At 39.1% G+C, this 14,087-nt stretch overlaps 1 protein-coding gene across 2 annotated transcripts in view; it reads right to left on the bottom strand.

Moving 5' to 3' along the window:
* cntnap2a (contactin associated protein 2a) overlaps window positions 1-14,087 on the bottom strand; it is a 365,865-nt gene that overhangs the window by 119,050 nt on the left and 232,728 nt on the right. For both annotated transcript variants that reach the window (XM_035948975.2, XM_023272089.3), the window contains exons 13-15: window positions 9,403-9,522; window positions 8,284-8,399; window positions 5,292-5,376 (exon numbers count right to left, since the gene is read on the bottom strand). In XM_035948975.2, the coding sequence (XP_035804868.2) occupies window positions 5,292-5,376; window positions 8,284-8,399; window positions 9,403-9,522 (321 nt within the window). The remainder of the gene's footprint in view (window positions 1-5,291; window positions 5,377-8,283; window positions 8,400-9,402; window positions 9,523-14,087) is intronic.

Here is a 14,087-nt window from a genome sequence, read left to right as displayed (position 1 = left end):
CTACTTTTTTATTTCATTGTTTTGAAATACCAGAATTTGCGCATTATTTTCCATTTTTGTCTGATCACATCATTACAAAAAAATAAATCGAACATTACAATCAAACAGTTACTCAGTACTTGAGTAGTCTTTTCACCAAATACTTTTTTACTCTTACTTGAGTAATTTTTTGGATGGCTACTTTTTACTTCTACTTGAGTGATATCATTCTGAAGTAACGTTACTCTTACTTGAGTACAATTTTTGGCTACTCTACCCAGCTCTGGTGATTGCGTATCTACAGATACTTTATAGTTCAGCTGGATCAAAGCTCACCTTGTTCTCATTTCACAGCAGCGCACCATTGTTGGTACCTGTTGTTATTGCTGACACAAGAGCTTAAGACTGAAAGCGAGAGAGAGAAAAAAAGCAATTGTCTGCCGCTGCTGTACTTGTAAAGGTTAATGATGAACATCAAAAACCACAAACGGGAGAAAAAAATAAACGAGTGGTTAACCAGTGCTGCAGAACACAGTCATTAGGGTGTAATGCAAAACCTGGGAGGATGTGTGTGTGTGTGTGTGCGTGTGTGTGTGTGTGGAATATTACAGTGGTTGGCTTGCTGTTACTTGTGAGGCAATAATTGAGACCAGAAGTGCCAAAGGAATGGACTGTAACAACGCCATGCATACACACAGCCTCATTATCCTGAACCACGCTCATCTCTCATCTCCAGCCACCCCTGTTCCTTTCTTGCCTCCTCCTGAGTCCCTGACCAGCTCCTTGTTTGTCTCTAATACACGTTTTACACCAAAGACCAATTTCTACACTGTCTCTATGCAAAGTTGATACAGGTGGGACTTGGCATCAGAATTCATGAGCGGTGATTTGCCCAAGTCAAGTCATTTACAGAAGCATCTGCAGCGTGTTCTGTTAAATTTAGTTAGGCACTTTTTCATGTGCTTGTCAAAACCTGATATCAAGATCAGTAGCCTGTTTCTGGCCACAGAACAGTCCTTTTCCTTGATATGCATGTGCAGACAGAGCAGGAGAGACATCTGTCCCCTTTTTCTCTTTTCAGGGTTCTTCTTTTAGTTTCCTTACTGTGCAAACATTTCCCCTTTCCATCTACACAGTTTATATAGCTGCTTTATCATCTACTTTCCCTCCGTTTTAGCCAATAAATATGCTAATAATACAACATTTATAATGTGATAAAATCCTTTATAATGATAGCGTTTTGCTGCCAGCTTGGCTGAAGACTAAGCCAGTGCTTCTTTGTATAAGCAGAAAATGTGTGTGCATCGGTGTAGCCTGTAAACTGTGCACAACATTAGACACGTCTGTCTTACCAAACCACACTTCACCGAATAAATGAGCTCATTTATTTGACTGAAAAGTTTCTCTGTTCATTAGCCTGAATGCTATAAATGTTTCTATCAATCGCTCCAGGCAAGTCTGAGAAATAAAGAGGGATACAGCATGTGCTTTCGCAAATTAACAAAAGCCTGACAGTCGATGTGTTTGTGCGTGTTGTGTGTACAAACTTGGCAGTGAGAGGAAGATAAAGTGGAGTGTCAGTAGATCGAATGAGGAAACGTGTTATATATGTTTAGATTTGTGTTTCTGCTTGGCTGGAACTTGTTTGAGAGACTTTTGCAGTTTCATCACAAAACTTCAGTGTGTGATATAAACGGTGACCACGATTGTTTCCTAACTTTAACCAAGAGGTAACTGATGTCCAAGACATTTACAAGACTAAACCTGACGTAATCTTAACAGAACGTGTATTGTGTGGACATCCAACATATTTCTCTGTTGTTAGTGCTCTTGTGAAAGTCATCCAGTTATTATTACCTTCTATAAATAGTAACCAGAATCCTTACCTAACCTTAACAAAGTGCTTTAGGTGCACAATAGGACTGAGCAATGACAATGGAATTAACAAACCAGAAAGCAGCAGTTAGAGATATACATTATTCAGTATGTTTGACCCAGAATTTAAACTCTTGTGTCAATGGTTTTACAAATTCACGTCGCCCTATTTCTGTCACAGTCATGCTTTTAATGATATCCCATGTGGTAATGCTCCATTACACTATTTAAATCTTTTACACGTGCATATTGAACTACCACTTGACTTTAAGAAATTCTATCACAAATCCGATCACAATGGAAAATCTGTCAGGCAAATTACAGTCACATATTTTCCCCAAACCATTCAGCCCTAGTTTCAGTAACCATGAACTTTTTCTAACTTCAGCTGCCTTACAGTGACCTTAGTTGCCCTCGCAGAGATTATAGTAAGCAGGGAAACTGAAAACCTTGGAACTGGATATTAAAAAAGGCTACAGAACATAATCTTCTTGTTTTACAGAATCAACATTCTTGTGGTGCAATATGGTGGTTCTTATCAGATGTTTGAGCCAATGGGTGTAGCTTACTGGCTTTAAACGAGTTGCTTATACACTGTATACAGAGCAGAAGTGTTGCTGAGATGTGTATTGGGCCACTTCAGGGGGTTACTAGAATACCACCAATTTTCACAAAGGAGCAAAGGTGGCAAAGGAACACAAAGATGGAATAAAATTGTTTTTTACACACGACATTGTTGAACTTTCAAGGCAACTGTCCTCTGACACTATGAAAATGTTAGAATAAGCCTCATCCAGACTCCTCTGCAGCCATGAGTGTGTGTGTGTGTGTGTGTGTGTGTGTGTGTGTGTGGGTGTGTGCGTGCATCTGAGAGAATGGCAGATGTGTGCTTTTATCTGTGTCTGCATCTGCAGAGGGGCTTGTTTGTGCAGGCCTTGTGCTGTTGGTTGTTTACAGGTTGTTTACGGTGAAAGGAATGATGCTAAATCATTAGTGAAGGGTGCTAATTCTCCTCTAAAAGCTGTGATTCAAACACTAATGGAAATAGTGCTCAACAGAGTGAGAAGGGAGACAGGGACAGATAGATGGGATGGCATAAAGGAGATTTAAAAAGGGAGGAAGAAAATAATGTGAGGTAAAATTGGAGGTGAAGAGTGGGAGAAAGGAAGAAAAAAATGGAGACTCGAGATGGTAAATTGGATGAGAGAGAGAACAAAGAGAGAATAGGAGAGATAAGTGTGGAGTAAGAAGAGAGGGAGAATAGATGGATATAAATTGATAAATGTGGATGCAGAAGAATGTAGGGAGTAGAGGAAGAGATGGAAGAAAAGATAGGAGGGAAGTAAAGAAAAAAGGATATATTGGTTGTGTGTGTGTGTGTGTGTGTGTGCGTTGCCGCATACATCAGCATCAAACTAACCCATTATTATATCCACACATCCTGTGAATGAGTGAAAGCTGCACAGAAAGTGTTTTGCAGGTGCTGGATGTGTTGAGAGAAAGGAAATAAAAACTGATTTAAGGACAGAATAGGTGAGTGAGGTGAGAAAGGGGTCACACAATTAGGACAATTACTGACCAAGTTTCAAATTAAGGGTGTCACTGGTGGCAGGATATAATTCCCATTTAACGGTTCGTTTAGCTCCAAAATGCCAGCCCTGGTCTAATAGATGAGATCTGGATGGGAAGAAAGTGCAAGTGGAAGAGTAGCGAGTGTGTACAGCCAAGCGTGCATGTGCGCTTGTGGTTCACAGTGGAAATGCTGTTGACAGTGTAATTTGATGAAAGCTGACAGCTAATTTATGAAGCATATTTTTGGGTAAATGATTTTTCCTGGTCCTACTTTCTCTGTCATTCTAGACTGGTAATTGGATTTCCCTAACTTGCAAGGTAGTGAATTAGGAGTAAACTAGTTAATGAAGGACTGGCTGGCTGTATGTGTGTGGCTGCAGGAAGAGTATGTAGGCGTGTTCCCACAACAGCATTTTAAGCTTGAGAGAAAAAAGAGAATATTAACAGAGCGTGGGTATTTGTGTGCATGTGTGTGTGTGTCTCTTGCACACACTATATTTGTAGAAGCAGGTGCCATCTCTGAGTGCAGTGGAAGTTAATTGCAAAGTTTTGGTCTGCTGCACTAATACCCAACTATTACTAACTACCTTTTTGCTTTATTCCTACTCAGTCAATCCAGGACCGTGGACACAAATATACGCACAAACACACACATACATACATCTAACAAACCCTCCATCCTCTATTCTTGTCGCATCGTCTTTCGATCGCTCATTTTAATTGCGAGGAGTGTTTTGTCTTATTCCCTAAGGTAGGTCATAGTGTGCCTCTGTGTGTGCATGAATGTGTGTTGGGAAAAAAGAGAGAAGAAAATGCAAAATGGAAAGCGCTTCTGACAATGACAGCACGCTTGTTATTCTCATTGTGAAGTACACCTACGTCTGTGAATATGCACACACATGCACAGATGCTTTCCTCAAACAAGATATTGGACCGAATTCCATTAGAGACTGACCAGAAGAAGAGCAATATGTGCCGCATTTGTCTCTTGTGTCAAAACCAGTGGCAGTTTAACAGGTGTGAGTCATCTCCTCCGTCGCGTGCAAACTGCTTAGAAGCCCCGTTTAAGCTAGACTAAACCAAGCCATAACACAAATCAAATGTATCTAATCCAGGGCAAACCTTACTCAGCCCAACCATTTCACAAGCCAGCCTAACTAATCCAAATCAAACTGACACAAAACCCTACCAGGCCCTGCTCAAACACACCACAGCCAAACTGACTGAGTCCAAACAAATCTAATGCAAATGGATGTAATCCAAGTTAATCTACTCAGAATGAGCAAAGCCAGGACACGACTCATTTCCAGTGGACTGTTTCAGTTCTGTGTAGTTCTAGTGCTGGGTAAAGATCAGATGAAGGCAACAGTTCAAACGTACAGATGGGGGAAATCAATGCAGGGCGTCTTGCTAAGGTGTTGGACCACAACAAGGCACCAAAGCAGCTAGAAAGCACCTTGGCATATATTCTGCAGGAGTCTGGGAATCAGCTACTTTTAATGATGTTGGCTCTATCTGACATGTCGGTCCAAAATCCCCAACAAATGCCCATGTACAGATCTGGTAAAAGCCATAATTTTAAAATTCCCATGATTTTAACACCCATTAAGCCATTAAGTAACCTCTAAGGGAAATCTGTCCTTTCTTTATGCATCTCCACTTATTTATTCTGACTTTTCCCATAATTTGTCTTCCATCTGCAGTCTCCTCACACAGAAGGAGATAGGAGGACTCGGTTTTGTTGTCGTTATGATTTTCCCATCAAATTCTGACTATGTGGCAAAAAGCAAACATTCTATCTTTGTCAGCGCCGTCTACTAGTGTTTGAGGCAGTGGTGAATAAAGATGCCATCCTCAGCCTTTACCTGGAGTGTTGAGCAGTCTGGACATGCGACAGCTGTAGGCGATTTTCTGCTCACAGTTTTCTGCACTGGTGGTGATGGCTGTCACCTGGAAACACAAGCACGGATATGTATTTTCATTTTATCTTATTCAACCAGACAGGTCAATTTCATGTAAGAACAAATTGTTGAGCTGCAAAATGAAAGAAAGTGCACTGTAAAGTTATTTTAATTTAGCTTCCTGTGACTTTCAGAGGCTGAAAATGGAACAAGTGATCCATACAAATTATGGGGGAACATAATTACAGGAAGGATATGCTACTCAAACCGTGTCATCTCATAGAACACAGTGGCCTGGCACATACTGCAGGTGAAAACTGCTGTCACTCCTCATTGGGGTGTTGAAACCTGTAAAGTTCACACACAGTTTGCTTTTGACTGAGAGTGACAACTGCAATCTATAACCACTCACCAGAAAGATTAAGGTATCGACTCTTGAGTGTGAGGGAACAGACTCAGGTAGTTGGAGTTGGATATAGCAAAACCACAGTGGCATGAGGTTAAAATCTCGTTACATTGGTTTATCACTGTGCATTTGAAAGAATAAAGACTGAGACGGACTTTAAGTTAAATTACTCTACAGTCAGAAACATTGTGTATAATGCTGCTGTTGGCATAGTTTTGCCAAAAGAGCCAATTAATTTGGTTTGTAACATAAAAGCTGCTGTGGTTATAGACTGAGGGATCGAGGTTCATTAGATTCTCAAGAGCCTTCAGTTAGCTTCCGAAAAGCTTGAAGCCTCTCTTTGGTTATTGATTAAACCCCTAAAAACTCATCTCCTGTGTACTAAAATTCCTTAATTCTCCTGCCTCAAAATGGCTTATATGAAACTCTACACCATTGCTTCCTTTAGAGTGTAAAAATCTATGAACTCTCAGCCTCTTTCTCCACCAACCCATGGCTACTAACTCCAGCACACCAGCTCACCTATAACTATATGAATAAACAATGGCATGTTGCAATATTACAACATAACAGTCACATGCATCAGAACCAGAAAATGATCTGAAGAAGAATAATGACATAGGGTTGACAGGATTGGCTCTATGCTGCATTTTCAAGATGGAATTGCTCAGCCATGGCGCTGTCTCCCTATTTTGTTCATTATGTGTCTCCCAGCAGATGAACAACACCATATGGACTGATGAACAAGATAAAAATAGCCAAGATTTTCACTGGAGGGACCCTTTATCTTAAATTTACAAACCCCACAGCTCTTCTAGCTCAAACCAGTTGCTACTAATACTTATGCCAATAGAAAATGTTAAATGAATAGTAGCAAAGATTGAACTCGACAGCATAGATTGACTTAATAAACAGTTTGGCCACAGTGTTGTACCATGGTAAAATTAACAGATTTAGAACTGACTTCTGACTCTTCTTACTTTTCGCTCTGCAGGGTTTTAGCAAGTACAAACTGAGGTGTGAGTGTGTGTAACTGAAAGGCAGACATCCTCTCAGATACGTGTGGTGATGATTGTTTGAATAGCACATTTTACATTAAAAGAGTAAAGACGCGATTTAATGGAGCTCAGACGCCGTTAAATTAAAAATGTAGATGCAAATAATTATCAGTGCTTGATTTTTATACCTGGTTCACCTTTTATTTACAGAGCTGTCAAAAATGCACGCATGGGTGCTGCCATTGTCCTCTTTGAATTACTGTGAGTCTATTACTGAGTGAGCTTTTCGGTGTGGGAGTGCGAGCGGGAAAAACAAAGGCACTTGTTCAGAAAACCACCGAGAAGGAAACCTATAATAGCAGAAAGTGGTGCCAGAATGTTGAAATTAGACTTAGTGGGGAAAAAAGCTAAAAGATTCAAGATTCAAGGCCCCTCAAGTGCAGGAATTTATCATATGAAACAAAGTATATTAACTGTACTGACTGAGTGTTTTTATGCCAACATTAAATTATATTTAATAATTCAATTAACCATCTAAACGCAAACACTTTCTGGATGTTTTTGCTCATGACCTATTTTTAGTCACTGTGGACTTGTTCTTCACTGCACTATGGAGTCCTGCATCCCTCTGGAATCAGAACAACCATGATTCAAAGTACAGAGAACCAAATAAAATGTCTTTTGTGTAGTATAGTACAGTTAAAAAAGCATCAAATCACAAAAAAGAAACCAGTATGTTAAAAACCTGGAATCTACACGTGCAACATCATAGATATGTTACTAAACACAGCCTGCAGTTCAGCACAGAATTTTTGCTACAAGACTTTTGGTCGCGACAAAGTCACTAACAGCTTCATGGTTGTGTCAAAGATGTCCAATTTTTTGATTTGTTTAAATAAAATCTAATCAATCAAATTATTTATTTTAAGGATAAAGTGATGTTAATTTATTCAAGCTGATATTTGGTCATTTTCTAAAACGGATTGGCACGTCACAGTAATCTAAGGGCCATTGGAAAGTTGAAAATGTAACCATTCTACCTGGTTTTAGAGTTTCTGGCTCTCACAAATGGTGTAATTTTTTTTTAACGTGAACACACTTTAAAACCCAACATCTTTTTGGGGGGTCAGAGGGTTCAGCTGTCTGTAAATTTCAATTTAATTTCAATCCTCATGCTCTTCTTCCTTCCAAGGTGTGGATATGGAATCTCAGGATGAAACCGACGGCCTGATGAATACAATTCTAATAAATCAAATTCCCAGACTAACAGACTACTGTTTCAACATTGCTGTGCCCTCATCAGAGTTTCGGGCAAAGACACGAGCGAAACAGATATGTTCAGTATACAACAATCATAAATTATCAATGACAAATACCACATACCATTAAACTAAATCCAAACCCCTTTTCAATATATTTTTTTCTTAAGAGTTCATTTATTCAGTTTGTAATCTTAGGCTGTATAAAATATAAATACAGGCAAATGTTACACTTGGCAACACACAACTTCCAATGTATAATGCATGCTAGTGTAGCTGTGTGTACGTGTTACCTGGTCCATAGAGGCACTGTAGTTGACCTGCAGGACCGTGCGTCTCTCTCTGCTGGAGCCTGTGACTATAGTTTTGGGTGGCAGGTTGTTCATAACTGTCGTCCATACTTTGTCCTCTACACACAAAAAAAATACAAAAACATATTAGAAATGTTAAGATATAGTGTGTGCGGAAATAATTCATCTTCAGCTTCAAAAATCAAATATGTTAGACAGTTATTAAATAATTAAATTAAATTAAATAAATTACATATGTTTACACATACACAATAAATTCACTCCCATGTTGGTGCACTAACACACGCACGCACACACACACACACACACTCTGGCAATTTGACTGTCATGGCAGTGAAGTTCTTTCTGTGTAATCTAAGTTACAGCTATGAGACTCCAGGCTTTAATAGACACTTCTGTGCTGTTATAGCATGAACCAGTCACTCAGACATCTCCCTGTTCATTCGCACTGTCAGTCAGAGAACGTGTGTGTGCATGCTTCAGGTCTCGGAGGTGGGTGTATGTGTCGGAGAAAGAGAAACTCTTAACATTTCTGAGGTGTGTGTGAGTGTGCTATTCAGCGTGACTAAGGGGCTAGCCAGTGGAGTGCAGTGACATTTCATTAAAAGTCTCGCCTTTGCTCTGCCTGCATGCTCTGCTGTTCCAGACTATCTACTTATTCCGCTGTGTGTGTAAGTGTAGATGTGTGCAGGTGTGTGTATGTAGATGTGTGAAATATATGCGTGTCCGTGTGACAGAGGTGTCATTCAGACAATTTGAGCACTGTTAAGTCTGTAGAATAGGTTGGTTTCATATGTTTTTGTGGTGTGTGTGTGTGTGTGTGTGTGTGTGTGTTGATGTGTGTATGTGCATCTCAGCATCTGTATTGGCTGCTCCTTCAGAGTTAAATGTCAGTAACTGTGAGCGAGTTGCCATGGTAACCCTAGGTATAGCAGGTTAAGACGGCTGCTGTGTGAGGTTAAGAATGAGAAGGGCTGCAGAGTTTTCTTTCCTTCACAGGTCACTGGGCCTAGACAGAGTAAGGAAGTGGGAAAACACAGACACACACACACACGCACACACATAACAGTGATAGCTAGCAGGCACCTGCAGCACACATACCTGTCATGTTGCAGTTGACTTTGAAAGGGCCGAGGGGTCCACTGCCATCGGGGTCAATCCAGTAAGCGTCAGAGGACCGGCCCAAATGCTTATAGGCCTCACATGAAGGCTCATAGATAGCTGGAGGTGGAGCAGAGGGAAAGAGAAATAAGTGGATACATGAGTACTTGGAGGAGGTAGGATATTTAAAAAAAAAAAACATAGCTGAGAGCTCATAACCATAGAGTTTACAATGCATATTACCTTCTTCCCTTTAGTTATTGAAGTTTAGAATAAAATTTTCACACTTCCTAGACTCTAAAAACAATGTCTGGGCTCAACAAAAATATTAATGCAACAATTTGCATCGCTCTTTCTGAGCAAAATCTTCTAATGAAGTTCAACCAACAAACTACAATAGATTACGGGATTAATTTCTCTCTCCTTTGTATTCAAAGTTATTTTCAATCAATAGTCTTAACTGTCTGAAATTATCCAGCAGTGTCAAGATAGAGGAGGTCACTGAGCCTAAAATCCAGAACTCGGGGTGAAGAGAACTTCTGTTAGCTATCAAACCAGTTTCATTGAGTTCATTGAGGTGAACTTGAAATCAGTTTAAAACCAACTAATGCTGATGCATTATACAATATTATTATGTCAACCCTATCCTTCTAAATAATGTTTGCAACTTAAAAGATTTATCTAAGTAAGTAAATTAGACTTAAAAAAAGAAAATGAACTTGCAACCATATATTTAATTGGGTGGCAGGAAAAGCTCCCTTGAATTACTTTAAAGAACATACAAGTCAGCCTGTGTTACACTGACTTATACACTGATACTATAAAACTGTGATTTTAGTACCCCAGGGCTTATTTCTGCAGTAGACATTGGGTACGAGGAAAATTGAGCTCAACTCATTTGAAAAATTACAGAAATTACATTTAAATTAAAGAATTGTATGGACCTGAGCATGTTTATCCAAGAAATACCTACATAAATGATTAAAATTGATCAGTAATGGTAAAAAGTAAAAAATGCTTCAAACACAAACCTGAGAGTTGAAATGTTTTACTAACTGTTTGGACACACAGTTCAAATAGCTAGAAGTTGACAGTAATGAACAGATGTTAAAATATATGTATAAAGTAATGGATAAACAGGTCTATCCAAACTGAACTTAACACTGACAGTTCAACTGGATGAAAAATGTTTTAACAATATCCATTTTTACATAAATACTTGTGAAATGAGTTCAAACGAACACATTTGAAGATGAGAGGTGGTGATGATGAATGGGCTCTTGAGTCCATCTGACAGGCCTGTGGGGGGGACATCAGATGAAAAAGGATGGGAACCACTGATGTTAAATATCCACATTTTGTGATAATGATTTGAAACAGCTCAGCTGTTGAATGGTTAACAGATGGAGTGACAACTTAGTGATTCTTTACCATTAGTGAAGAGAAAAGTGCTGTTTTTATGCAAAATCAGGGAGAGCGTTTCCCTAGTAAACATGAAAGTGTTCAGAGACATGAGTCATTCTCATTGTCTGCCCTGAGGGTGGTGCTAGAGAAGAGTTTACAGTAAAAGAGACTTAGGGATATCTTGTGTAGGACTGCACTACAACATACGGTATGTTACCTCCATTAACATTTCCCATTGGATCATTCCACTGTTTAACTTATTTTTGTTTCATAATGGGCTAAAGATTAATTAAAGGGTAGAATTCCAGGAGGCATGTAAAATAGCACATCACTGTCTGAAGTTGTTTTCTTCTTTCTCTCCACCCAAAAGGCAATTTCATGTGGTTGCCACTTTAACTCCATTGTCTCTATTCAGATCCTGTCAAGAAGTGGAGTCCTGTCCCACACTCTCTAGCAATCTGCCTGACAACGTACTGATGTTGTGTTTGTGCTGATCTCCACACAGCCAGGCAGAGATGGGACAGGAGGAGGAATTACACTTCAAAGAGAAATGTGAGAGTGCTTCTTGGACTGCAACTTTTTTGACTGTGGTGTAACTTTTCACAGACTTAGCATTAAATAACAAAAAACACAATAAAAATCTGGCATTTTTCTCTCCCTTAGTTGTCTTGTTATCAACTCTTTATTACTGAGTCTGTTTTTTAACGCCCTTCATTACATTCTCTGACTACGACTGTGTTTTTCTTTCTCTTCAATATCTCCCTGTTTATCAGTTGCTTGCTGAGAGGATATCCTTTTCAATAAAACCAGTGTTTGGAGGAAGTGACCCTCACACCAGGATCTCACAAGGATCAACAGAATTACTGAGGTTCCAGGCTGTTGTTCTGGTTCAAAGCCACTGGTCAAAGGCTGTAACCCAGTGGTAGTTGAATATCCAGCAATCTCTCCTAGGACTGCTCCACCGTTGTGCGCTACAACTGAAAGATTCAAAGGGCAAGAGACTGAGCCAAACAGGCTGCTCTAGGAGGAATTGGATTAGAATCTACAGTAAGTAAATAAAAAATCCCAATTCACAATGTGATTAAAACATCAGGCTGGTAGATGGCGGGCGTTTGGTGTTAGAAAAAGAGCTTATTGCTGTAAGATTTCATTATAAAACGGATAACATATCAATATGGGTAACTTCAGCAGAGTAAATGTACAGTTAGAACGATGCTAGATGTGAACCTAAATGCAGTTTGGAGCTCTGTATGGGAAGATATCAAGAGTTTAGGGAAATAAGGAAACCAACTAAAGGTAGATATTTTTGAGATGCTACAGCAGATAACAGCAGATATTCCAATTCTGATACTGCGTGTCAAACTAAGACCTCTTATTTAATGATTAGTATTTTTTCTCAATAACTGTTAGGTGTCAGAATATAGTTTCATTTTTGTCCAACCATCAGATATCCAGTGTCAATCTACAATGATGTAAATCAAACAAAAGTAGCTCATCCTCATATTAAAGAATCTGGTATAAGATAATGCTTTTGCTTGAAAAATGCAAAAGATTTTAAAGATTAATTAATATCAAAATCTTCAACAATTGCTATTCCATTCACTAAGCTAATAGTTTGATCATATGAAAGAGCCCTACAGTTAATATTACACTTCCATGGAGTTGTGCTTTTTCAATAGAAGTTTTCAGTCAATATTCCTCCAGTTTGCACTTTCAGCATGTCAAGAAGTCACCTTCTCAGTTCAATTCAGTTTAATGCACATCGGGCCAATTCACCATATACATACGTCATCTCAAGGCACTTCACATAACAAGACTTAGAAAATTATAGACAGAAACTCAGCAAATCCAAAGATTCACTTGAATTCCCTTTGAGCAAGCACTTAGCAACAGTGGTTCTCGTGAAAGTAACCATTAGGGTCTCAGACTTGCCAAAGCTAGAATCAGGAGACATTGTACAACTGTTAGCACTGGTTGAACGGTGCTGCTAATGGCTAGTGAGCTGATCTTCATGTTTAAAATGAGCCAAGTACTCTTTCAACCGCACATTTATTGCTCTCAAACTAGAAACTGAGTTCTTAGGTATTCTTCTTTCCTGTGTTTCATTTTATCATTTCTTTTACCAGGACAGCACTAAATACATATGTTGCTTTGTAAGCAATGCTCTCTTTCACAGCCACATATGAGTCACCCAAAACCATCCAACATTGGCTAATAACCAGCTCCACAAGGACTGTGGGCTTTAAACAACTGCTTAGCTTTCCATGCCGAAGCAGTGACTTTTAAGAAACTGAAAAGAATTACTCATCTCCTCTCCCTACCCACATTTTATTGGCAAAGCTGCAGATTTGACCCACGTCTTTCCAGATCAAAACCAGACGCCCAAATCTCCTGCTGTGCTTTCAGCTGTTTTCTATTGGTGAATTAGTTCTTCACAAATTTTCACATAGCTTTGTTTGAAATCAGCCCCTTATTAACTCTTTCTCACTTATGTTTATTCAGTAGTCCACAGTAATTTCAGTCATTTGCTTAGGTCTTTGTTTTGCATCATGACTATCGACGGTCACTTTTGCATATACAAAATGCAGCAGTTTCCAGTACAGGGAACTATATTGTGAATAAATATAAATACTCAGAATTTGGACTCTTAAGTGAAATAGAGGACAATAAATGCAGTCTATTACATAGTAAATAGGGAGCAATTCTGGACGCAACCACCCACATAGCCACATAGAATCCCAAAGACATCTCTCAACACACATCTTGCTGAGGGTGTATGCTTGATAATCTATGCATTATTTCATATGGACTGCTATTCCAATTGTTCTACAATTGTCAGTCTACAATACTATACTAGAAGAATATCTTTTTCACCCGCTTTAGTCTTTTATCTAACTTTCTCAGACTTCTTTTGTAAGAAATCTGCTGTTTTAGGTTAAATATGCACCATACTGTCAGAACTTTTCTTACTCATCCTCTCCTAAAAAGAGAACAATACTTGTGCCATGTGGGAGCAGGGATGGCATTCTCTTTTTAAGCCATTAAAAAGCTCTTTCTGCTTCTCTCTCTCTCTGACTCTGTTCTCTTTGTGTGCTGGTGCTTTTTGGGTAGGATTTCTTTTTCTCTGACCAGAACAAAATGCCCAATGTACTCAGAAAAGCCTGGCCTCTGAACACTTCAAAAGTTCATCTGTCCCTCTGCTAAGAATTGTGGCTTTGAGCAGAGAAACAGCTTAATCACTCAAAGGCGAATGGAGGAAGGCCAAATCAAATACACACACA

The sequence above is a fragment of the Amphiprion ocellaris genome, chromosome 22, assembly GCF_022539595.1.
Source record: "Amphiprion ocellaris isolate individual 3 ecotype Okinawa chromosome 22, ASM2253959v1, whole genome shotgun sequence".
Taxonomy (NCBI): Eukaryota; Metazoa; Chordata; class Actinopteri; family Pomacentridae; genus Amphiprion; species Amphiprion ocellaris.
This window is presented reverse-complemented; position numbering and strand designations above follow the sequence as displayed.